The following is a 27,897-nucleotide window of genomic DNA, read 5'->3' as shown; positions in this document are numbered from 1 at the left end:
ATTACTCTTCACAACAGTAGAGGGTATGTTAAGTCATTTATCATTTTCCCTAGTTTATAAACCCAGAGTTGTTGGGATCTTCAGAGCATGACACCAAAATAAGCATCACATTGCTTGACGACTCCATCTCCTCAGAGAGCAGGAAGCCAGAGTGCTAAGACCAGCCAAACAAGAATGACAAACTGAAGAGGATGTTGAAGTGGGGACCACTGCTCATGCTGCAGGGGAAGTAGGTGTGATGGAGAGAGTGTAACTACATATTAATGTGCCTATACTTTACCTTTTTAAAAAACTTGAGATGAAGTCCTACTATGTAGTCCAGGCTGGCCTTGAACTCATGATCTACCTGCCTCAACTTCCTGTGTGCTGGGAGCACAGGTGTGGACCACTGCATCCAACTTGCCTACACATTCCTGATTAAATTATTTAAGAGTTGGGACTCCATGATCATGCAATATAAAAGCTCTTTTCACTCTGATGATGAAAAACTTGACAATATATTTCCAACAGCTCCTAAAGATTGGAGACACTAAACTCCATGCAGAACAACAAGCTTGACCTATATAGTTGTTTCAATAGTAGGATAGAGTGAAAACATTCAGTTAGGCGGTTCCAAACCTTATAGTAGATTACTAAAGATATAGGTTTTTCTATCTTCCGTGGCTTACTAATTATGTCATGGCTCTTTCTTCCTTTGGGTGAAGAAATGAAACTGTTAGTCCCACCAATACAACTGCCATGATAACCTGTTATGCGACACACTGTCCTAAGGTGCTTTACAAAAATTAACTCATTTCGTGCTCACAGCAAGCCTGTGTGTGGTGGGGTTTGATCATTAACCTCTCTGTACCCACTGGGGAAACTAGTACTCCCACTACCTCCCCAGACTGCGTGGAAGGATTTGACACTTAGGATTCCCTAGGCCTGTAGAAAGACAGAACTTGATTTGCTTTTAAGTTACTCTTAATATTCTCTAGATTTTGCTATTGCCTATTTTCATGGGAAAACAATGTCATTTCCTAAAAGTTTTCCATTAAGGCAAAAACCTACACACCTAGATCACCAGGTTCCTTCTACTAACAGTTACAGAGAAGATGGAGGAGAAACCAAATCGAACAGACTTTCTCTGGTCCTTATGCACATTTTGCTCTTTCTCTCAGCCCCAAGAGACTGAGAAAAACAAAAAGGTCCATAGAGCTAATAGTTCAGTAACTCTAAATATTTAATTCAAAAGTGTGTTGTTTTCAAAATAAATTTCCAGGCCCACTATTCATGGAACAGTGAATTAAAATCAAAGCTCTATGGGCACCTTCATGGCTATTTAAGAAAAGTCAAATGTATATACAGGGCCACTAAAAGACTGATGACTTCTAGATGTGAAGCCAGAAGAGCTCAAATTGGGACCAAGAGCTTTTTTAGTGCACAGTAATACATCATATATAAAATAACACTCATTTGCTAAGTAAAGGGGATTAGAAAGGGCAAACAAGTTCTATGCATGGAGGACCAGAGCACAATGGGAGAAGCAACTGTTACATGCAAATATTTAAAAGTTAAAAAACTGTCAGGTTAAAAAAAAGATGGTAGGGTGCCTCTCCTTATTTCTTTAAAAAATAAATCAATGAAAAGGAAGTACTGGGGCCAGGATTTTGCACAATACACTAATGTATTTAACCTATAAAATTACTGAGTAATCAAATGGGCTACTTTGCAGAGTCACTGGTTCCATGTCACTGGAAATGTTTGTTCAACCAGTGACTAAAGGACATATGTCAAAGATTTCCTTTGATTTTAGCAGGGGGGTATGGAAGCACTGTGTTATGACAAGGACAGCATGAAATGTGGGACAGGAATGGTGGTGCAGTCATGCACAGGGAGAACTCAAGGTGATTGTGTTTGGGTCTTAGGCTGCAGTTCTTCCTTCATAAACCAGGCATACTCAAACTTTCCAGAAGGGCTAAAGGTCATGCATGACAGGCATTTAATAAGTGGTAGCTTTCATTTTTGTCAAAGTGAAAGGTTTTACAAACCTAAAAGTCCTTTTCAATATGGGAAAGGGGTTCTGCGGAGTCACTGTTAAACTAGCCACAGAACAGAAAGATCAACTTCAGATAGGGGAGAGAACAACAGTAACAGCTAAAGGCTTAAAAACATATGTAGGCCTGAAGCTACTCCAAGAATTTCAAAAACAGCATTTTATTTAGACCTCACAATAACTCTAAGAATGAATTATCATTATCTTTACAAAGAGACACCTGTAGCTCAAGGTTACATAACTGGCCCAAAGTCACACAGCATAGAAGTAGTAGAGCTGAGAGTCATACTGAGGACTGTCTGATTCCAGAAATGAGATTTTTTACTGCAGACTTAGGCTGCCTGGGGCAAAGTCCTAAATAAGAGGATCAGAAGTAGGTTTGGCTAGAAACAGGAAGAGAGAATTCAAGAAAAGTTTTGATGATAAGTTGAATTCTATAATAAAATGGAGCCAGATATATCTTAAAGAATTCTCATCTTGGATGATGGGGGAGATAGGAGAATCTACCACAAAGCAAAATACTTAAGGGGAAAGAGATGAAGTGGTTGACCACAATGAGAACCCTGGAGTGAGCTGAGTTTAAGTTATAAACAAAAGTTAAGCTCTTCACAAAAGAAGGCTAGAGGTACAGGTAGATATATAAATCTGGAAAATTCAGATGATAGGTTTTTCGGGGGAAAACCCCTCAAAAGATTAACCTTTACCAAGTGTTGAGATCATGCTATGCTCCAGGACTGTGTTTTCCTGCTTCACCCCTTAGAATTCTCCAGCCCCCTCATGAGGTGGGTTCCACCCACACTTCATTCCATAGATAGAAATACCAAGGAAGGGTGTAAGGGTCACATGCAGCCAAGGCCAAAACTGGACATGCATCCAAGTGGTCTGGCTCTGGAATCACAATCTTAACTTGTACAGATGCCCTGTTCCTAGAAAAGCCTACCAAAACCCAGAATAATTGTTGTAGAAAGAGATGAGATTGTTGTACAGTGCATATAAATAGCAAGCAACACAAATAGAACTGATATCTAAGTAAGTGAGTATTGAAAATGAAATCGAGGGCCTGAGAGCATGCAGAAAACACAGAGCTGGAAAGACAGAATGTCCCTGCCCAGAGAGCTCTTAACAGTGCCAGGAAAGGGGGCTTGCTAAGTGTTGCTGGTGGAGACAGTTCTTAGGGAAGGGAAAAGCCTTTTACCACCTCAGGCCAGAAGGTCCCAGGGGCAAGAAGCTCTCCGATGATTTTGCTGGAGAAGGAAAGGAGGCCCAATTTCTCTCCAAAATTTGCCAGTGAACTGTTTTCTCTTCCCTGTATTCTGGTGCATGATGATTAATGGAATGGGCTTTTATTATAGCAGTTTTGAACTACTTTAACACACCCATTCAGACTGCTGTCAGAAAAAAAAAATCAAACTCTTCAAAATTGCTAGCTGTACAGAAACACACACATATAGGGATTACACTGCTTTAGGTGTAACATTCATGCTTCTAATAGTTCCACGCCTGTCATTTCCTTAATAATCTCCAATTTTCAAGTGGGTATATTTTGAATTCGAAAAATTCTTTCCAACTCTATTCAGACATGCAAGTTCATGCTTCAGTCTGAGAACAATTTGTCAGGAAAAAAGGCCCTCAAAATAAGCAGCAGATCCAGATGAGGTGTATTATAAATCTAAGAGCATTACAAAAATTGTGGTTAATTTGCATTTTTGTGTTTTGAAATTTTAAAAAATTTAAACTTTCAATAAAAAGCAGAGTGTTAAAAAATGATTCAAAATAATTTCCTTTTGGGTGGTAGAAGAATGCTGCACAAGATATATGTAATTGATTATCAAAACAAAGAACAAAAAAGTGTATAGAGTAGCTTTAAAAACATGGTATCACATTTAGCTCTATTTCAAATAAATTCCATATCACATCAAGTATTAGAACCTATATACTATTTAATATATAAGTAAACACTTTGTTTTCATGATCTTTTGCTAATTTGGAGAAAACATTTGAATTAAAATAAAAAGCCACATAGTTTTAAACACCTTAAAACTGGAACTTAGCAATGAGCTGGGTAAGGAGAGAAGTGATTCCTGTTTGTAATATTTTCCTAGGCTCCCCATTTAGCCATGCAGTCCAGGTTTCAGACTTTAGGGTGAAATTTCACCCCAGTTTATTGGGTGGGGTAATTAAAACAGTCGTTAGATGAAGTATCACAGATGGCTCTGCACGCACAGCAAAACCAAAGCAGAAACCAAGAGCAGCTTTTCCATCTCAGTTTCTTTGCTCTTCTGATTTGACGTTAAACTTCACCATGGGGAACTTCAGCTGGGGGATGCTGTACATACTCTCATTTCCAGCAAAATGTTACTGTGAAAGCCTGCACAACAGGCTGCTCACAAGCCAGTGAGCTGACAGCACCACAGACCACCACATGATGTCCTGATTTCCTCTGCTTAGAGAGTAACAGTGTGCAATATAAACAGAATGTGATCTTCATCTATTTGTCAAAGGGATCAGAGTCACAAGTCTACCCAACCATGACCAAAATAGCAATGGGCTCCATGTGGACACAAAACAGAATCTAAGCTACCGGCAGAGGTGAGGGTAAACATTAGCCTACTTTCCTCATTTTCTAACACCAAGTGGTATTGTATTCATGAAACAGTACTGAAGCTAGATTAATATTCTTCTGGTCCAACTTAGGATCCACATAAAAGGCACTCACATGTTAAAAAGACAAAGATGACTGTGATCTCTGGCTATTAAAGATCCATTTTCACTAGAGCAGATGACAAGCTACAGGGGAAGAGTGGTATAAAATATTTGGGATACTCAACCCCAACAAAGGACCTTGTTAATTTCCCATTAACCTCTTTAAACAGTTGTGGCTTCAGCAATTTTAAAGTGATTTTTTTAACCTGAGATCCCTTATTAATAAATACCAAAGCTTGAGAATTTGATGTTGCCATGGTTGAAGGCACATTTTCCTTTGTTTGGTGGTGGCAGAGGAGAGCATTTTCTTTTTTAACATATGTAATCTTTTGCATCAAAAGTTTTTGCCATATACCAAGATGCTACAAAAAATACTGCAACAAAGCCCAAATAAAGATGACTGCAAAGCCATGACCACAGCTGACTAGCACAGAGTATCTGGCTTCTAGAGTGGTATGTGGCAACCAGCAGCATCTGGGAGCAGCCAACTGCCACTGTCTACTTTCTAGGACTCTCCCAAGTAACCAAAAGTTCCATGTGACACAGAAAAGGGACTGATCTGTATGCCAAGCCAGACTAGAGTCAAAATAATGGTAAGTCTGATGGAACAAAAAGAACCTCAAGTGTTTGGTTGCACAACTAGCATGAGTACACTTGGCATCCAACAGAGCTGTAATGGGCTCATGGGATCCAAGGCCAAGGGTCCTTACCAATATGAATGGCCCATCTGGGACACCCAACAGGGCTTAGCTCTGTCAAGTACAATTCACCTCTCTTCTGACATCTCACTCCTCTAACAAAAAGAAGATCTGAATACAATTATGGTAAAACATACTTGAGTAATTTCGGGCTCTCTGTTGGGTCAGGTAATTTTATTCTTAAACTCTAATGAAAAGACTGGAGAGAGGATTTTTAGACCCATTTCCTCTCAAGTTAATTATCCTGTCTCTTGGCTATAGGAATCTGGCCTCTCTATATCTTCAGAATCTGGCCTTTTACCAATTCAGAGCACCACTAACTTCTTGATGATACTTCTTCCTAGAGCAAAGGGAAGAAGGTCCCTGGATACAAAAAGAAATCCCTGGATTAAAAAAAAACAAACCCTGGCTCAATAAAATAGGGTACAGAATTCCATGAAAACGTCCAAATACACAGATGAGGCTCTGATAAAAGTATCATCTGAATTCCCAGTAACTAAGGAGAGGAGGCAAAGCCACTGAACAATACACATGCAAACAGCTATCACACGTAAAGCATTTCTCTGCAGCCCCTCTGTAAATCCTTCATCTTCCTGTGTTTCACTTCTCAGTAAGTCACTATAGTCCTCCCACTTGCCCAAGCCCAGACCCCATTAGCCAACCCTGAGTTTTGCAAAATCTTTACTGTTTCCTTCCTATTAAATCACCAAGCCTTGTCATGACTATCCCTTTAACCTCTCTTGAGTCTATTTACTTTAGCTGGTCACTGAGACCATTCAACCTAAGCCATTTCACTCTTGGATCAGGAAGTAATCAACTGATCTCTCACTCTTCAGTCACGTCAATCTCCACTTGATTTCCCAAGTACTAGGCATAGTAAGCCTTCTAAAACACAATTCTGATCAAGCCTGCCTCTGTAGGTGGTGTCTCAGCAGCCTTAGGATGAAGACCTGGAGGCAGGTTTGTGTTTTTAAACTTTTAGGATTATGTAGTCTAGATAAGTGTTTCTCAGAGTGATGCTCCTAAACCATCTGGAGCACCACAATTCAGGATTATTTACTGAAAGAGAAGTTTCATAGGTACTATCCAGAAATACTGAATCAGAATCTTGGGGGCAGTGAAGCCTTGAACTCTACATATTAAAGTAAGCATCTCACGGGGCAGGGATTTAGCTCAGTGGTGCCACTGCCTGCTTTGCAAGCACAAGGTCCTGAGTTTGATTCCTGGTACCAAAAAATAAATAAATAAGATAATTTAAAAAATTTAAAAAAAATAAAATAAGCGTCTCAGGTAATTTACACTAAAATTTGAGAAACACTGCTAAAAATTTAGGAAAATTAAATTCACATTCCATCTGTCTGTTCTAGAACAAATCCAGAAAACTTCCCTAAGTTTCTACTTGTGTCCTTTTCATACAGAAATAATAGTAACTGCCTTACATAGCTTAATACCTAAGTTGATTGTAAGGACAATTACAAGTGAAAGTAAAAGCACTTTCTAAGCTGGAAAATGCTATATGAGAGGTAGCTAACAGCAATGTTTTTCTAGCTAATGGGAATACCAGATTTGGCAGCAATCATAAACTTTTCTACCCTGAGGTTGGAGCCATTATAAATTCCCTATGTGTACATTATTTAAAATTTTTTAATAATTATATGTGATATATACCCAGTTATAAAACAGTACAGAAAATGATTGGAAATGACAGTAATATGCATCTGGCAATTAATGGGTATGCATTAGGAATGCTAGATGTCCAATAATACATGTCTGGACCCCCTATTTAAGAAGCTCAGCCCCCTCCAGGAACATAAAATAACTATCTTTAGCCTTGGAGCTGGAGAAAGTACAGTACAGTACAACAGCATCATATTTTCAAATCCTCTCACACCTATAATCTCATGTGAAAAGCAAAGTTCTAGAACAGCTGCTCCTTATCTTCTTTGGCTAGCTGATAAAAGCTCTGGGCCATTTCGCCAGAAAATTAATCCGTAAATGTAAAATTTTACCCCATAGTCTGTTTGTTCTTTTGCATATAATAGGGGATGATGATAATCACATCTCAGGGTACTGGAAGGTGTTACTATCAGAAAAAGAATATTTAAAAGCACTTTATAAGTTATAAGGATCAGACAGACATAGTCCTATTACATCTCTTTTTAAAAGTGTCCCAACACTGACACAATAGGAAAATTTGGCAAAGAAATGTTTGAGACTTTTCACTCTGTGCTTCAAAGTGCCCCATGACATCCACTCAATTAAAAAAAATGGGCAAAGGAATAGACATTTCTCCAAAGAAGATATGTAAATGGTCAAAGAGCACTTGAAAAGATGCTAAACATCTTTACTTATCAGAGAAATGCAAGTAAGACTACAAATAACATAACTCTAAGATGTTCTAACATGAAAAGTCTCTCATCTGTAAAATGGGATAGTTAACTAGATGACCTTATATTTGTACCTGGCTCTTCAAGTTTATACTCTGGATGGCTGCTGTTTATATTCCTGTTAGGTTTATGGTATAAATCTTTAAGAATTTTGCTACAAAAATGCAAACTCATGGGGTTTATATTTTACACCTGCATACAATTTCTCCTTTTGCACTATCAAAAGGATATAAACAGGAACAATTCCCAGAGCTGTATGTAGATTATGAGCATCTCAAGAATTGTCCTTTCTGAATCAGCCTGCTTCAGACAGGCAGGTCTGCGGACACCCTACGGAGGTCCCGAGTTGAGTGGAACACCCAGAATCAGCCCACGCCCTGGCAACAATCCACTGGACTCCCCCCTCCCCCCACTCCTCTGTACAGCCACCTGGTTCCACACCACAAAGACGCAGAGGACAACGGACCACCAGACCACGGTACTGAGTCCCGCTGCTCCCGGCCCAGAGGTAGGGGCTTCTAAGCCACCGTCCCACTGCTCCTAGTCCAGAGCAAGGGGCATCCCAGGCACCATCCCGCCTGCTGCTCCCAGCCCAGAGGAAAGGGCTTTTGGGCTACCTTCTGTCCTACTGTTCCTGGCACAGAGGAAGGGGCTTCCGGGCCACCATCCCTCCCGCTGCTCCCAGCTCACAAGAAAGGGCTTTTGGACAACCATCCCTACCGCTGCTCCCGGCCCCTGTCCCACCTCTCCCAGCTCAAGGGAGGTAATCCGTGCAGGCACCAACAGCACCCCCCCAGTCCAAATGAGAAAACACGAAAATAAGTCTCAAAACCAGACTTCCAGATCACCTACAGCAACCCCAAAGGGAAATGAGATGGAACACTCTGATACTCAAACACCTGGACCCACTGAACTGGCAACAAAAGGGGATGTGGAAAAAATGAAATCAGAAATAATTTCTCAGATAACAGGAGAAATTGTGCCCCTAGTGCAAGACATGATTAATAAATCTAGAGAGGTGCTCAGGAACATGATGGAATCCCAACATAGGAAACAAATGGAATCCATAAAACAGATGCAAATAGATTTCCAGGACCTGAAAAACTCCATTGAAAGTCTACACAGCAGAATGAGCCAATGTGAGGACAGAATTTCAGATATAGAAGATAAGATTGCAATTAATGACCAGGAAAAGAAAAATTGCTTCTAAATTACAAGGGAACATGAGAAATCAACCCAGCAGCTGCTAGATGATGCAAAGAAGAATAACATAAGACTGATTGGAGTCAATGAAAAAACAGGAGAGAGTGCAGATGACATAAAACATCTCTTCTCAGAAATAATGGCAGAAAACTTCCCAAGCAGGGGAAAAGAGCTTAACATACAGATAAGTGAGGCATATAGGACTCCAAAGAGCCTTGATCAAAAAAAAATCTACACATAGGCATATAATTGTTACGATTCCAGAAACTCAACAGAAGAACAAAGTTCTACAAGCAGTTAGAGAAAAGAAACAAATCACATACAAAGGAAAGCTCATCAGAATCACAGCAGACTTCTCAACACAAACCATCAAGGCAAGAAGAGCTTGGAGTGACATATTCCAAGCTCTGAAAGAAAACAGCCTAAAACCCAGATTGATGGACCCTGCAAAACTATCTTTCAAAATTGATGGAGAAATAAGATACTTTCATGACAAAGAGCACCTTAGGAACTTTGTGAATAACAAACCAGCACTCCAAAGAATTTTACACAATATCCTAGGAACAGACATTGAGGATCACAACCCGAGGAAGCAAAGCAGAATGAATCCATCTGGCGTGACAAGAAATTAAATGGAAAGGGGGAGAACCCAACAAAAAGAAAAAGTCATGGCAATGATAAGTCATTACATTTCAGTTATAATCATCAATGTTAACGGTCTCAATTCACCAATAAAAAGAAATAGACTGGCAGAATGGGTCAAGAAGCAAAATCCAACAATATACTGCATACAAGAAACATACTTAATTCAAAAGGAAACTCATAGACTGAAAGTTAAAGGGTGGAAAACAATATTCCATGTGACAGGAACCCGAAAAAAAGCAGGAGTAGCTATCCTCTTGGCAGATCAAGTAGATTTCAAACCAATGCTGATTAAGAGAGATGAAGAAGGAAACTACATCCTTGTAAAGGGAACAATCCAAGAGGAAAAGATGACAATCATAAATATCTATGCATCGAACACTAGTGTGCCCAACTATACAAAACAAATACTAACGGACATGAAAAGTCATATATGCACTAATACAATTGTAGTGGGGGACCGCAACACCCCACTGGCACAAATAGAGAGATCAACTAGACTAAAAATAAGTAATGAAATACTAGAACTCAACTGAACTCGTGAACAAATGAACTTAACAGATGTTTACAGAGTCTTCCAACCCACAAAATCAGAATACACATTCTTCTCAGCTGCACATGGGTCATTCTCCAAAATAGACCACATACTCACACATAGAACATGTTTAAGTAAGTGCAAAGGAATTGAAGTTATCCCCTGTATATTATCAGACCATAGTGCGATGAAATTGGAGATCCATAGCAAAAGAAACTCAAAAAATTTCATAAACACGTGGAAATTGAACAACACACTTCTGAATAACCAATGGGTCACAGAGGAAATTAAAGAAGAAATCAGACAGTTCCTGCAATTAAATGACAATGACAATACAACTTATTGGAATCTATGGGACACAATGAAAGCAGTCTTATGAGGGAAATTCATAGCAGTGAATATGCATATTAGGAAAACAGAACGAGCCCAATTAAACACCCTGATGTTGCACCTCAAGCTTCTAGAAAAAGAAAAACAGGACAACCCCAGAGTTCATACGAGGGAAGAAATTATAAAGATCAGAGGAGAAATCAATACAATGGAGACTAAGAGAATGATACAAAAAATTAATGAAGCCAAGAGTTGGTTCTTTGAAAGAATCAACAAAATTGACAAACCCTTAGCCAACCTTGTCAGAAAAAGGAAAGAAAAGGCCCAAATCCGTGCAATTAGGAATGAAAAGGGTGAAATTACAACAGACCCAGCAGAAATCCAGAGGATCATCAATACCTACTTCCAGAACCTATATGCCAATAAGATGGAAAACACAGAAGAAATGGACAGATTCCTAGATACATATGAATTACCAAAGTTGAACAAAGAAGACCTAAAAATTCTGAACAACCCAATATCAACCAATGAAATTGAAAATGTAATTAAAAACTTATCAACTAAGAAAAGCCCAGGACCTGATGGCTTCACTGCTGAATTCTACAAGACATTTAGAAAGGAACTGCTGCCACTACTGTTTAAAGTCTTCAATGAAATTGAAAGGGAAGCAATACTCCCAAATGCATTCCTGGAAGCAAGCATCACCTTGATCCTCAAAGCAGAGAAAGACCCAACCAAAAAGGAGAACTATAGGCCAGTCTCACTAATGAACATAGATGCAAAAATCCTTAATAAGATACTGGAAAACAGAATGCAGAAGATCATCAAGAAGATCATAGACCCTGATCAAGTGGGATTCATCCCAGGGATGCAGGGATGGTTCAATATACAAAAATCAATCAATGTAATACACTATATCAATACAGCCAAGGACAAAAACAATATGATTATCTCCAAAGTCGCAGAAAAAGCATTTGACAAAATCCAACATGCATTTATGATAAAAGCCCTACAAAAAATTGGAATAGATGGTCTCTACCTCAAACTGATAGAAGCTATCTATGAAAAACCAACAGACAATTTCATACTAAATGGTCAAAACGTGAAATCCTTCACACTAAAATCAGGAACAAGACAAGGATATCCACTATCACCACTCTTGTTCAATATAGTTCTGGAAACATTAGCCACGGCAATCAGACAAGAGAAAGAAATAAAAGGAATAAAGATAGGAAATGAAGAAGTCAAACTGTCATTATTTGCAGATGACATGATACCCTATATAGAAGACCCCAAGAACTCCACCAAAAGTCTTCTACACTTAACCAAATTCAGTCAAGTAGCTGGTTACAAGGTCAACATAAAAAAATCAATAGCTTTCCTCTACACCAATGACAGACTCACTGAGAGAGAAATAGGGCAAATAATTCCTTTCACAATAGCATCCAAAAATCTGAACTACCTAGGAATCAACCTAACGAAAGAAATCAAAGACCTCTTCTCTGAAAACTATGGCACTCTGAAAAGAGAGATTGAAGATGATATCAGAAAATGGACAGACATCCCCTGCTCCTGGGTAGGAAGGATTAATATAGTGAAAATGGCCATACTTTCAAAACTGCTATAAAGATTTAATGCAATTCCAATTGAGAACCCAGCAGCATATTTCACAGACCTTGAGACAACAATCCAAAAATTCATTTGGAACAAGAAGAGACACAGAATAGCAAAAGCAATTCTAGGTAACAGAGACATGGCAGAGGGTATCACAATCTCCAACCTGCAACTATACTCCAAAGCTACTGTGATAAAAACAGCATGGTATGGGCAAAGAAACAGACCTGAGGACCAGTGGAACAGATTAGAAGACGCAGAAACAACACCAGACACACTCAGCCATCTCATCTTCGACAAAGGAGCCAAACATCCTCACGGGAGGAAAGATAGCCTCTTTAATAAATGGTGCTAGAAAAATTGGGCTTCAACTTGCCAAAGATTAAAACTAGACCTGTATCTCTCACCATGCACTAAACTAAAATCAAAATGGATTAAAGATCTAAATATTAAAATAGAAACTCTGAACCAATTGGAACAGAGGTTAGGTAAAACTCTTGAAGACATTGGTGTAGGAAATGATTTTATGAACAAAACCTCAGTTGCCCATGAACTAGCACAGACAATCAACAAGTGGGACCTCTTCTTATTAAAAGGCTTCTGCACAGCAAGAGAAATCACCAGCAGTGTGAAGAGACAACCCACAATGTGGGAAAAAATCTTCACCTGCTCTTCCTCAGACAAAGGTCTACTATCTCGAATCTATAAAGAACTTAAAAAGATCAGACTTCCCAAATTTAAAGACCCAATCCGAAAATGGGCATCTGAAATGAACAGACATTTCTCAGACAAAGAAATAGAAATAGCAAATAAACACATGAAAAAATGTTCAACGTCACTGGTCATTCGGGAGATGCCAATGAGAACAACGCTGAGATTCCACTTCACTCCAGAAAGAATCGCTGCTATCATGAAATCAACCAATAACAAATGCTGGTGGGGCTGTGGGGAAAGAGGAACCCTGCTTCACTGCTGGTGGGAGTGTAGACTGGTGCAACCACTGTGGAAATCAGTATGGAGATACCTCAAAGAACTAAGACTGGAAGTCTCATTTGATCCTGCTATTCCACTGCTGGGGATCTTCCCTAAAGAATTAAAAGTATCATACCACAGTGATATATGTGTGCCCATGTTCATAGCAGCACAGTTTGTGATAGCTAAAACTTGGAAACAGCCCAAATGCCCATCATCTGGAGACTGGATAAAGAAAATGTGGTTTTTTAATAAAATGGAGTACTACTCAGCCATAAAAAATGAGAAATTAGAGACATTTATAGCTAAGTGGATGCACATTGAGGCAATACTCTTAAGTGAAATAAATAGGACACACATGTATAAATACCAAATAGTTTCTCTGGTGTGAGAAACTGAAAGTGTAAATAAGGACTAACATGTATAATAGGCAATGTGAAATAGGAAGAAAAGGGGCAAAGTGGAAGGAAGTGGGAGGGCTAGGGGAAAGGATAGAAGGGAATGGGATTAATATGAGAAAATGGAAAAATAGGAACAAAATCTTTGTAAATAGGGAGGAATGTAGGGGTTGAAGGGAAGGCTAGGCAAGGTTGAAAAATAAGAACCAAGAGAGACTATGTAATGGTGCAAATTTCCAATGATGAATGTCATTATATTGTATATCTAAAATGTACCAATGATTAGAATGAATAATCAATAATGCAAAATAGGAAGAAAAGGTCCAAAGGGGTAGGGGTAGTGGGAGGGGCAGGGGAAAGGAAAGAAGGGAAAGGAAAAATGATGAGAAATGGAAAAAATGGAAATAAAGTCTTTGTAAATAGGGAAGGGTGGAGGGGGTGAAGGGAGGGCTAGGAATGGGGAAAAAATAAGAACCAAGATGCATTATGTAAAGGTACAATTCCCAATGAGAAATGTAATTGTGTTGTATACCTACAACGTACCAATAAAAGAATTCAATTAAAAAAAAAAAAAAAAAGAACAGGGAGTCTGGGAAAATCAGACATATGTCAATAAAAAAAAAAAAAGAATTGTCCTTTCTGCATCTCACAGTGCTTTATAGAAGGCTTCTTGACAAACACTGCATGCTCAACAACATATGCTTGAATGAATGCTTTGCTTCTCATGAGAAATAATTATGAAACCAAATATATATTTCGAAATAGGGAAGAGAGTTACAGGTTAATGTCACCACCGGATAACGGAAGATCCACCAGGCATAGAAGAGAAAAATTCCTCCAAATTGTTTTCTAATAATCTCAGTGTATCAGAATCCATCTTAAAACTTGCACCCTCAAAACTAGAGCTTTATTCTAGGAATTGAGAGTAGAGGTGTATGGAAAAGTTTACAGAACATTTTAAAAGCTGTGCCTCTAGAAGGCTGAGGCAGGAGGATCAAAGGTCTGAGCCTAGCTTGGGCAATTTAGCAACTTAGTGAAGCTCTGTCTCAATATAAAAACTAAAACAATTTAATAACGGGTGGTGAGGGGGCCTCAGAATGAAGGACTTGGTTTCAATCCCTAGTACTACAAATACCATTTAAAGTACATACACATCAAAAAAACGGCACACTTACACTCTTTACTTTCCCGCATACACACTGTTATTCATTGGTTCGTATGAAAGAATCAGGCATAAAACACAGCAGCAGTTGAAGTAATACATGTGAAGGGATAACAGAAAAGTGGCCCTACTTCCTTCTGAAATTGTTTTACACACGAGGAACAAGACTATAGGACAGAGGTTTTGTGTCTTTGTTACTTGCTTCAGCGTTACTGGTTGTATGCACAACACAAATAAGGCAATTTTAGCTCAATGAATATCAAACTGATTTGCCACTTTACGAATTTTATAAACAAAGTACAGAAAAAGACACACCAGCTCACCATGTAAGCAATGCCCATGACTGCCACCACCTTGGTGGGTTGGGACCTTATCCAGACCATACAAAGATGAACACATGAATCAAGTCTGTAGGGTGGTTTATTATAAACTCCCATTAGATACAGTAAAACACTCATTAAATGAAGAAAATAATGAGAACTTGCAAAGAATGATACTGCCCATAAATCACAAACATATGCACATACACAAGAATGATAACATGTATATTGGCTGGAACCAACCTGAGCTACTTGCACACTCAGGCTCTTAGAAACCACAGGCACTTCTTAGCTGTCCCTACAGCTGCTCCTCTTCCTCATCAGTGACAGGTATCAGCATGCATGGTGCAGCTCTTTCCAATTTCAAATAGCTAAGCATCTGCTTTTACAACCTTGGCGCCAGCCAGGAAGCTGGGGCCTATGTGTCTGATCCCTGCCCTAGAGCAGAAAGGCAGCGGCACATGCATGCCTCACAAAGCGAAAGCCTGAAACACAGGAGATTAAATTCACTCATATCTTTCAGAAGCTATGTGCATCTAAAAAAGAGCTCTAAGGAAGCAAACATCTGAAGTAGAGGTCTGAAGCTCTACCTGCATTCAGAAAAGAGTTCAAAGGAAGTAAACAGAACAGGTGAAACAGAAGAAAGTGACCCAAGGATAGATATCACAACTGGTATTCACAGGCAGTCACATAAGCCTATGATGATGCATGCACTACTTCCCTTAAGTCTGGAACTGGATTTGGGCACAAAAGGCCCTGGCCAAGATATTCACCACCAACGCCATTTTAATCTCATAAAAGTTTAATGCTTCCATTCTGGATTGAAAGTCAAAATCATCATCCCATGCAGGACACTGTCGTACAATTCTATTTACCATCACAGAAGAAGCCAATGTGAATGTCCTACAAGCTGCAGCTGGAAACATAACTAGGAATCCCTGAGTCCTCTAACCATTGACTCTGGCTTCCCTATATCTTTAGAAGGCCTAGAAGCTGCTGTGAATGGTTTACAATTGACTCAATTCAGCATAATTGATACTTGCTTAAAGGGGAAAATGCGATCATCCTTACTATTGCTAACATCCCATTAAGACTAAAGTTAATTAGGTGTGTTCCATAAAGTCAATTTGAAGCATTTGTCTCAATGGCATTATTGTAATTATTCATCATCAAAATGAATACCGCCTCCTAGAGCGTGCCAATGTCCTGTGTAAACAACAGCAAAAAATCCAACAAGTAACGTTTTATTCTCCACCTAACTATATTTATGTTTACAGAACTAAAAACATGGATTCATAGAAATTTATATGTTTTAAAAAGAAAATGCAAAAGCAGATTTAGGGCATCTTAAGTTTCCCAAAATAGAAGCAAATAAAAACCACAGCAAATACTATGTAGCATAGTAAATGGTAATAATGGGCCAGGGATTTAGCTCAGGTTCCGGCGCCTGCCTTGCAAGCACAAGGTCCTGAGTTCAATCCCCGGTACCGAAAAAAAATAAAAGGTAATGAATGTGACTAAATGCTAACATAGGAGTTAGAACATTTTTTAAAATAATGCTTCAGGAAAAAAAACTAAACTAATCATATTTTTAAAAAATCATCTTCTGCCAGCATCATCAGTGCTCTAATGATATGATCCCAATGAAAGAAAGGTGCAGATAGGCAGCAGAGAGTGGGCTAGAGAAGGTGCACCCCAGAAATTCAGGTGACTCCTTCAGAGATGCACATGGGAAGCAGATGCCCTTAGAACAGTGGTTCTCAAACCAGGCTGCACATTAGGGCTACCTGAGAAGCTTCAAAGAGTCATATGCTCAGGCTCTACCCCCAGCCCTCAGCAAATCCAACTCCTGAGGTATAACCAAGTCAACTACAGTTTTCAAAGCTCCCCAGCTGACTCCAAATACAGCTAAGTTTGAAACACTGTGATAGTCTATAAAAGGCCTCAGATGGCACTGCTAATTTCTCAGGGAAAACCAAAAGGTCAGTACTGTACATAATGGAGCCACTCGCCAATTCTGCCCCTCCTGACCTGACCTAAGTGACCTTGAGGAAACCATCTGATTTTGTGGGGCCTCAATGTGTATCCCTTTTATGCAGGAAGAGGTTCTACATAATCATTTAAGATCCCATTTAATGCTATGGTTTCAACAGACGAAGAGAAATACTTCTAAATGGGAAAATTCTTGCCAGCACTACACAGTTTGCAGTAAATTGCAGTTCAGGGCTCAAGTCAGAGTATCTTTTTACACACAATCTGATCCCTCATTTTACTTAACTACTTTTTTAAAGCTACACTCACCAGCAAAAATTGAGTGAACTCTGCATAGGTCAGGTGCCTTTTTCTTTCTTTCCCAAAATGTAGCTGTACAAATTCTGAATCCCAGTTAAATGGAATATGTTGATGAATTGTGGTCTGTCCAAACACCTGCTTAACATCCTCTGAAAAGAGAGAAATCCATTAAGAACAAAGGAAGTCAGATTATGATTCCACAGGTACTTCTGTTACTTCTTATACTGAAGTAACTCAATTTTAAACACATACAGACTATACATAAACAGACTAAACATACACAGTCTGTGGTAAAAGTAAAAGCAAAAGTCTTCATGGAAACAACCAAAAAATGAAAATTAATAATCATACCAAAAGGAAGGGGGAATCAACTCACACACATGAACACAGTCTAAAGGCAACAGGAAACTGGGTAAAAGGGCTACCATTATTGTCATCTCACTTATTCTGTTTCAACATTCATTGGTTATTTTCTAGGAAAGCGGGACAGAATTCAATCACTAGTAGCAGGAAAAACATAACAGACATATATAACATACGTAAGTCTTTAAAACAGTCTATAAGTTATTAAAATGTTTTTGGAAGATTTAGAGATCAGTTATGGACTTGAAGTACATATTCAATGCCTTTAGGACCCTATTTACGCTAAAAAAAAAAAGTCAAAAATTTATCAAGCTGCACTTGAAGACAATGAAGATGGGAAGAAAAGTCAGCAGTCAAATTCTTTAACTTTACACTGCAATTTTGGGGTTCAGTTTTCAACTTGACAAAAGTTCTCAAATTATCCAAATAATCCCATTCAAACTGGGCTACCAAATGTACTGGCATTGTACTGACTCAGTACCTCTGCAGCTCCTCCTACAGAACTGTGAGAGGACTAACAGAAAAGAATATGGAGCACCTTACCTCACTAAAGCTCCATTCGTCTTTCATGAAAATGCCTGCTTGAAGTATTGCAACTGAGTCACTGCAGATGAGAGCTATACCTGATTACTAAAGAAAGTATCACTCAATTATAAAATCTAACAATCCTGCTCATTTAATGAAAAGATATTTTTATATTTTTATGTGTATGCTCCTACATAAATGTGCATTTGTACATATTTATTGTGTACCTTTTTTCCCAAATCGATTATTAACCCCTTGACTGCAAAAGGTCCATTTTTCACATCTGATTCTCCCATGTGGCTGGCACAGTGGCAGGCACAGAACAACTGTTACCTAAGTAGTTTCTCATTTAAGTGAGTCTTAAAAGGTTTACAATAGACAGTACAACTGGTTAAAGAAGATGGTATTAACCTGTTGAGGCATTACCATTTTTGTGAAGTTATTTCAACAACCATTAGGAAACACTTCAGTTACAGCCTTACTTATTAAAACCCCTAGCTCCCCTTCTAAGGTGATTTTAAGTCTCTCCAGAAGCTGAAATATCTGCATTTCAGCCAGCTTCCCAGGTTTTCCTGTTCCAAGATTTCAGGACAGAATTTCACAAAGGAAAAAAAAAAGATCTATAGAGTTATGAAAGGGTTAGATTCACTTCCCACTAATTTTTAACTTTCCATCAAACCACAAAAATATGAAGGGAAGCAGACAGGAATTGTCTTCAGACCAGCCAGTGTAAGGCAGTAACGTGTTGATACTGGTTACGTGCAGACATGGGAAGATATTCAGGGTACTGCACTGCACAACCCTAGGGGATAACTGCAGTTCACAATCCATGTGACTGGCACCCTTGCAGCTGAGCAGTGTACAAGCTACCTTGAAAATCAGGCCCTATGTATCAGTTTCTTGGCCATCCTACCACACCAGCTATTGTAGGAATAAATGCTAGTCCTTAATTAGTTGGCTACCAACTCCTAAGTAGCTCTGTGCTTGGTTCTGTGGGAAGAGGAGGGATGGTAGGAGGTATGGGGCTGTATCCAAGCCTAATCCACAAATAATCATCCAACTGCATATCCAGTGTTCTCTATTACCATAAATGATAGGGGGTCCCCATGTCAAGGAAATAAAATTTTTAATATTTTTCTTAGTTTATTTATTTAATGGTACTGGGAACTGAATCCAGGGCCTTTGCACTGGGCTACATCCCCAACCTTTCTTTACAATCTTTTTTTTTTTTTTAATTTTGAGACAGAGTCTCAGCTCTGTTCCTACATTCACCAGGCTGGGCTCAAACATGTTGGGATTACAAGCCTGCATCACCACCAGTCCTGGCCAGGAAACTGAATTTTCCTTTGTTAAATTCTTAACTTAATTTTTAAATTTATTTTTGTTTTTTTGAGACAGGGTCTCACCATACAGCCCAGACTGGCTTTGAACTGACTGTGTAGCCTAGGCTGGCCTCCAACTCACTGAGATCCTCTTGCCTCAGCTTCTTGAGTGCTAGGATAACAGGCATGTGCCACCACACCTGGATGGAAACAGAATTTTAATAAGGAAGCCATAGAAGTAGGAGAGAAAGGCACACACCTATAATCCCAGCGCTCTAGGAGATGGAGGCAGAAGGATTGCAAGTTCGAGCCCAGCCTGAGCAATTTAGCAGCTTACTGTGACCCTATCTCAAAATTTTAAGAAATTGAAAAAAAAAGCAAAAAACTCAAACCAAACCAAACCAAACACAACAAAACTACTCAGCATGGCGTAGTAGCAGATGCCTGGAATCCTAGCACTCTGGGAGAGCAAGGCAGACAGAAGATGAATTGCAAATTTAAGCCCTCCCTAGACAACTCAATGATTTAATAAGAACCTGTCTCAAAATGAAAATAAAACAATAATTTAAAAAGTACTGGGAATATAACAGTGTGAAATTCCTGGGTTCAACTTCCAGTACAAAAAAACAGGTAAAATCTCAAATACGGCTCTCGATAGCTGTTGCAGGTTTGCAGAAATGGACCTTTGAGAGAGTTTGTCAATGGATACCAACACTATGAAGAAAGTTTCATTTCTTTTGAAGCAAATCAAGGTTCAATTGCAGCCCTCTGACCCAAAGCCATGTGGGTCTGTGAGACATGAAAAATCCTGTTCCAGGCAGCCATAGATATTGGCATCAGTAAAATATTAAAATATTTTTAAAATCCCAGAACTTGATACATTTATGGTACAGAAAAGTCATCTGTGTAAAGAATATTTGGCGATGGTACCTGGTAAAAAATACATAAATAAACAATCTAGAGTTTGTTGTCTACTACTTGGCACAAGTTCTACAAAACTTAAATTTTTCACTCCCCTAACCTGCCTAACAGGATCATTACTCAAATAGAGTAAGAGTGACAAACTACTCTAATTGTACAAACCAAATGATATACAAAAGATGGGAGGATTGTTGGCAGAGGAAACCTCCCAATATTTCTATTCAGTCTCGCAGCAAATAAACTCTTTTAAAATATTAAGTCTTCCCCCTCTGGAAAACTCACATTTCCTCCAAAAATATTTTATAGGCTCATAAGTCCCCAAATATTTCATTAGGCCCCAATAAATCATTCTGAGGCATTACTTTTCTAAAATATTTGCCTGAAGGTTTATGAATAGAGACAACATCTATAAACCAAAATAAATAATCACAATGGGATACTGGCATTCCCCCTCACTTTGGAAGACACTGAAATACCACCTCAGGTTAATATTCGTTTGAGGAGACACAGATATAGCTTTCTAACCTAATGCTGTTTAAGATTTCACCATGCCCTGTGAGGCAATGAGAGGTTAAGAGTATGTCTCCCATCTTACAGCAGGAAAAGCAGAAAAAACTTTTTTTTAAAAAAAGCAATTTTCAAGTTCAGTTAGATCCATACTCTGGCTCCTCTGATAATCCCATGAGCTTTACCATGAAAGATGCCAGAGTTCTCCTACCACTAAGCCTTCACCATTCTCAGACCTAATCTGTAGTGCTGGAAAGGAAAAGGAAAACTCCAAATGTTTTAAGTCTTCTCAATTAGGAGATCTCTCCTTGCTTAAAACACAAGTTCTTAAAATGTTACCTCTGGATTGAGGTCATACAAAGCAAAGAAGCAAACTGACTTGGCACTAGAATGTGAGTACAGGACTACAGTAGGTGTATTTTGGGTATATAGTCACATTCTTTTTAAAAAAAAATTATTGGTACATTTTAGGTATACAATATAATGAGAATCATCACTGGAAATTTGAACCTTTACATAATCTCTTTTTTCTTATTTTTTCCCCATTCCCCTGCCTTCCCCCTTCAACCCCTCTATCCCTCCCTATTTATAAAGACTTTGTTTCCATTTTTTCATTTTCTCATATTAATTCCATTCCCTTCTTTCTTTTCCCCTACCCCTCCCACTTCCCCCCTGCCCCTTTTCTTCCTATTTCACATTATCTACTATAACTTTAATCCTTATTTACACTGTTTCTCACACTAGAGAAACTATCCAGTATTTACACGTGTCTATTTCACTTAAGAGTATTGCCTCAGTATGCATCCATTTAGCTATAAATGTCAAATTTCTCATTTTTTATGGCTGAGTAGTACTCCATTTTATTTTTAAAAAAACACATTTTCTTTATGCAGTCTCCACTTGATGGGCAATTGGGCTGCTTCCAAGTTTTAGCAATTACAAACTGTGCTGCTATGAACATGGTGCACATAGATCACTGTGGTATGATTCTTTTCATTCTTTTGGGAAGATACCCAGCAGGGGAATAGCTGGGTCAAATGGGACTTCCAGTCCTAGTTCTCTGAGGTATCTCCATACTGATTTCCACAGTGGTTGCACCAGTCCACACTCCCACCAGCAGTGGAGCAGGGTTCCTCTTTCCCCACAGCCACACCAGCATTTGTTATTGCTTGATTTCATGATAGCAGCCATTCTTTCTGGGGTGAGGTGGAATGTCAGTGTTGTTTTCATTTGCATGTCTCGAATGACCACCAATGTTGAACATTTTTTCATAAGTTTATTTGCTATCTCTACTTCTTTGTCTGAGAAATGTCTGTTCATTTCAGATGCCCATTTTTGGATTGGGTTTTTAAATGTGGGAGGTCTGACTTTTTAAAGTTCTTTATAGATTCTAGATAGCAGACCTTTGTCTGAGGAACAGCAGGTGAAAATTTTTTCCCACATTGTGGGTTGTCTTTTCACACTGTTAGTGGTTTCTCTTGCTGTGCAGAAGCTTTTTAATAAGAGATCCTACTTGTTGTTTGTGCCAGTTCATGGGCAACTGAGGTTTTGTTCATAAAATCTTTTCCTACACCAATGTCTTCAAGAGTTCTACCTAACCTCTGTTCCAGCTGGTTCAGAGTTTCTGTTTTAATATTTAGATCTTTAATCCATTTTGATTTTAGTTTAGTGCATGGTGAGAGATATAGGTCTAGTTTTAATCTTTGGCAAGTTGAAACCCAATTTTTCCAGCACCTTTATTAAGGAGGCTATCTTTCCTCCAGTGAGGGGGTTTGGCTCCTTTGTTGAAGATGAGGTGGCTGAGTGTGTCTGGAGTTGTTTCTGCATCTTCTAATCTGTTCCACTGGTCCTCAGGTCTGTTTCTTTGCCAGTACCGTGCTGGTTTTTACCACAGTAGCTTTGTAGTAGAGTTTCAAGTTGAAGATTGTGCCCGTCACTGCCCTTGCCCTTCAAGAAGGGGCCTGGATCAGAGTTTCACTTTTAATCTCTCCCTTCTTTCTGCCTAGGAGGCTGGGCTACTGGAAGCTGCTTTTAGGCCTGGAAAGGTAAAGTATGTGAAAGAGGACAGTGAGATGTGAGTCTGAAAGAGAAGGTGGAGGGAGTCAAGGGAATGAGGCAGTCTACTGGAGATGCAGATAGGACAGATTAGGAAACTGTAGAGAGAAGGGCATTATGAGAGCTGGCACTGTGCTTGCTCAGAGAGGCAAGCCCTGCTCTCAGGCTGTGGCCTGGAATCTCCCCCCCCTTCCCTTTCCTATAATCCTACCTACCATATCTTTCCCAAAATTACCCCTCTGTAGGCTCCTGAGTCTGAAGGGCTTTAGCACCTTGCTACCCTACTGTGACATGCCACCCCAGGAGTAGAAACTGGGAAAGGCTCCACCATCCAGATCAAGAGTTCACATGCCCAAGGTGCTAGAACTAGGCTAGGAGAGATACCGGCCAGAGGGCTATTAGGTAGGGAGAGGGCACACACCCCAAGGTAAGAATGCAGAAAAATGATGCTAAAGAGGACCAGCTGTGGGATGAAGCCCTAACAAGACTGACAGCTCAGCCTTCATCTTGCCTCTGCCCTTATCTTTCACATACTGCTTAGTATGGCTAATAAACACTCCTGGGTAGGAGGCCAGGAGCCCCTCTGTTCCAATTCCCCAAATATCCCTATCAAGGTTCTGAACCTTCAAGGATCTCATTTTCTCTCACAGGGTTCTTCCTTTCTAGGCTTCTGGGGAGAAACAGGTATCCTACAAACCCCTCCTCCTTTCCTTTTAGTAAGTACCTAAAGCAAGGAACCTGAACCCCTGGGTGAGAGACTAGGACGAGGAAGGCTAAATTTCCCCTTCCTGTGGTGGGATTAAATTTTGGGTTCAGACACCAGCAACAGCGTCTTGGGATGCCCTGAATTGCTTCCTATTCTCTTTCTAGCTGTCTTTTTCTAGTGTGTGCCTTCTTCCTTGAAATTTTTAAAATTTCTTGTTACATACTAACATAGGTCTTCCCTTTCACTCCAATTCCAGGTTTCCAGGCCTCACAGCCAAGCTGGGGTTGGAAAAAAATGCATTTCCATTAGGGCAAAGGCAGCTGCCCTCCCTGATTCTATAGTCCCAAGCCTCACATGGCACTCGTGGGGAAGGGAGGGGAGGAATCCCCATGGACTCTGGGGTAGGGGCAGAAGCATCCCTGCTGGGTCTCCTATCTCAAGGAATCAGCCAAACTGACCTTTCAAAGAGCACGGTCCCCCATGCCTGCTTACTAGGACCCTAGTAGTTGACAACCTTGCTCTTCTCCCCAAGTTCTCCAGTTATAACCGAGTATACTTTTATTCTTTCAGTAACTCCTTGATTACATCACAGCCAGTTTAGGGTCTTTAGCACTTCCAACAGCTAAAACTAACCCAACTCTTCTTGCTTCTTCTCATTACCACCTGGAGCCTATGCTACTCCTGGGCAGTACCCATGATCCTGGTGGTAGAAGAGTGACAGGGCATTTTGGCTCAAATTTCGAAAGGCTCTGAGCTTTACCTGTATTTCTGGAGGTTCCTATAGTTCTAGAACCCTCCAATCTCGCTTGGCTGATTACAAGGCTCATATTTTTTGTACTTTCCTATAAATTCTGTAGCATTTGAGTGTGGCATATTTTAATTGTGTATAGATTTCTAAGAACCAACACTACTCAGTCTCCTGCTAGTCTGACTCCTGAAGCATCAGACTCTGTCATACTGTACTGACTGTGTATGTGCCTTTCACCTTGAGGATGCTTCAGGATTTTTTTTTAAACCACAGAATTTGAATAAATGAGGGAACCAGAATTCACAAAGTCCTACGCAACCTTAGACAGGAGGGGGCGAGTTTGTCTTGATTGATGTTTTCAGAGACCCTGGAGAAGTTTGTACCAGTTTGTGAGTATTAATGTCATTACTACCAGCACTTTGCCAAAACTAAGGATGTCAGAGAGAGCAGTTTTTATTATATTAAATAGTGACTTCCAGTTTTTCCCAATAGGTCTTGAGTGGTTCCCTCAAGTTGGATGTCACTAACCCTTGCCAGAATAGCCCTAGAGGGTACCATATAAATAAGTGTAGTCTGGTGCTGTTTTGGAATATTCCTGTTCCCCAGCCCCCTGCCTGGAACCCTACGATCAACTTGCTGTGACCCATAATGTCTTAGGTGCAACAAGGAACTCACCAGAGCTCTTGGATGCCTTCCCCAGATTCATGTAACTATGTGTAAGGAGAATGAATGCAGACACACCACAGGCCACTTCTAATACCTTTCCTCCTACCCTGCCACCTAGTGTCAAATAGAACCAACAAGTTGAGTGCATCTCTGTTGAGCGTTTTGTGTTGAGACTGGCGGAAATGAGACTCTGGTTGACCATGTTGTGATGGGTTGACAGACTCAAGGACACAATCACCTAGACCTGGTCATGTAGCATGCCTGTGTATGTTTGTAACAGGATCCTGATTAGAGTGTAATGTTATTCCTTTATTGGAGAAAAAAGTTAATATAAATAAAAATCTATTTAAAGCACACACAAAAAAGTCAAGGGATACCCCCTGCCACATCTCTGTTGCCTAGACTTACTTTTGCTATTCTAGATCTCTTCCTGTTCCAAATGAATTTTTGCACTGTTTTCTGAAGGTACACGAAGTATGATGCTGGAATTTCAACTGGGATTGCATTGAATCTATATAGCAGTTTTGGAAGTACGGTCATTTTCACTATGTTGATTCTTCCTACCCAGGAGTAAGGGATGTCTTTCTATTTCCTGATATCACCTTCAATCTCTCTTTTCAGAATGCTATAGTTTTCAGAGAAGAGGTTTTTGATTTCTTTTGTTAGGTTGATTCCTAGGTATTTCGGTTTTTTGGATGCTATTGTGAAAGGAATTGTTTGCCCTATTTCTCTCTCAGTGAGTCTATTGTTCGTGTAGAGGAAAGCTATTGATTTTTGTGTGTTGACCTTGTATCCAGCTACTTTATTGAATTTGGTTATTAAGTCTAGAAGATTTCTGGTGTAGTTCTTGGGGTCTTCTATATAGAGTATCATGTAATCTGCAAATAATGACAATTTGACTTCTTCGTTTCCTATCTTTATTCCTTTTCTTTCTTTCTCTTATCTAATTGCCATGGCTAATGTTTTGAAAACTATATTGAACAACAGTGGTGATAGTGGACATCCTTGTTCCTGATTTTGGTGTGAAGGATTTCATTTAGTATGATAGTAGCTGTTGGTTTTTCACAGATGGCTTTTATCAGATTGAGGTGGAGACTGTCTACTCCAATTTTTTCAGGGTTTTTATGATAAATGCGTGTTGGATTTTTTCAAATGCTTTTTCTACATCTAATGAGATGATTATATGGTTTTTGCCCTTGGCTCCATTGATATAGTGTATTATATTGATTGATTTCCATACGTTGAAACATCCTTGCATCGCTGGGATGAATCCCACATGGTCGGGGGTATGGTCTTCTTGATGATCTTCTGCATTTTATTTGCCAGTATCTTATTAAGGTTTTTTGCATCTATGTTCATTAGCGAGACTGGCCTATAGCTCTCTTTTTTTGTTGGGTCTTTCTCTGCTTTGGGGATCAAGGTGATGCTTGCTTCCAGGAATGAACTTGGAAGTATTGCTTCCTTTCAATTTCATTGAAGAGTTTAAACAGTAGTGGCAGCAGTTCCTCTCAAAATGTCTTGTAGAATTCAGCAGAGAAGCCATCAGGACATTGGCTTTTCTTAATTGGTAATTTTTTAATTACATTTTCCATTTCATTGATTGATATTGGGTTGTTTAGAATTTTTAGGTCTTCTTCATTCAACTTGGGTAATTCATACTTATCTAGGAATGTGTCCATTTCTTCTGTTTTCCATCTTACTGGCCTATAGCTTCTTGAAGTAGGTATTGATCCTCTGGATTTCTGCTTGGTCCATTGTAATTTCAACCTTTTCCTTCCTAATTGCATGGATTTGGGCCCTTTCTTTTCTTTTCCTGATAAGGTTGGCTAAGGGTTTGTCAATTTTGTTGATTCTCTCAAAGAACCAACTCTTGGCTTCACTGATTTTTTTGTAACATTCTCTTAGTCTCCATTGCATTGAGTTCTGCTCTGATCTCTATAATTTCCTCTGTTGTATGAGCTTTGGGTTTGTCCTGCTCTTCTTCTTCTAGAAGCTTGAGGTTCACCATGAGGTTGTTTAATTGGGGTCGCTCTGTTTTTCCTCATATAAGTATTCACTGCTACGAATTTCCCTCATAAGACTGCTTTTATTGTGTCTCATAGATTCCAGTATTTTGTATGGTCATTGTCATTTAATTACACGAACTGTCTCGTTTCTTCTTTAATTTCCTCTGTGACCTATTGCTTATTCAGAAGTGTGTTGTTCAATTTCCATGTATTTATGAAATTCTTGTGGTTTCTTTTGCTATTGATCTCCAATTTCACTGCACTATGGTTTGATAATATACAAGGGATAACTTCAATTCCTTTGCACTTACTTAAACATGTACTATGAGAGAGTATGTGATCTATTTTGGAGAAAGAGCCATGCGCAGCTGAAGAGAATATGTTTTCTCATTTTGTGGGGTGGAACACTCTGTAAACATCTTTTAAGTTCATTTGTTCAAGACTTTGATTGAATTCTAGTATTCTGTTGCTTATTTTTTGTCTAGTTGATCTATTTGTGATAGTGGGGTGTTGATGTCCCCCACTACAATTGTATTAGTGCATAAAGGACTTTTCATGTTCATTAGTATTTGTTTTATATAGTTGGGTGCAGTAGTGTTTGGTCCATAGATATTTATGATTGTCATCTCTTCCTCTTGGACTGTTCCCTTTACAAGGATGTAGTGTCCTTCTTTTCTCTCTTAATCAGTGTTGGTTTGAAATCCACTTGATCTGCAAAGAGGATAGCTACTCCTGCTCTTTTTTTTTTTTCCTGTTGCATGGAGTATTGTTTTTCACCCTTTAACTT

General features: G+C 39.3%; 1 protein-coding gene across 7 annotated transcripts in view; it reads right to left on the bottom strand.

Moving 5' to 3' along the window:
* Slc25a13 (solute carrier family 25 member 13) overlaps positions 1-27,897 on the bottom strand; it is a 423,604-nt gene that overhangs the window by 69,833 nt on the left and 325,874 nt on the right. For 6 of the 7 annotated variants that reach the window (XM_087204454.1, XM_087204455.1, XM_004862720.4 and 3 more), the window contains one exon: positions 17,301-17,440. The exons of the other annotated variant lie outside the window; for it this stretch is intronic. In XM_087204454.1, coding sequence (XP_087060580.1) covers positions 17,301-17,440 — 140 coding nt within the window. The remainder of the gene's footprint in view (positions 1-17,300; positions 17,441-27,897) is intronic. 7 annotated transcript variants of the gene reach the window in all.

This window comes from Heterocephalus glaber, unplaced genomic scaffold (genome assembly GCF_053883595.1).
Source record: "Heterocephalus glaber isolate CG9 unplaced genomic scaffold, H.glaber_assembly_v1.0 deba00000546, whole genome shotgun sequence".
In the NCBI taxonomy this organism is placed as follows: domain Eukaryota; kingdom Metazoa; phylum Chordata; class Mammalia; order Rodentia; family Bathyergidae; genus Heterocephalus; species Heterocephalus glaber.
Note: the sequence above shows the minus strand (reverse complement) of the source record. Positions and strands in the feature narration are given on the sequence as shown.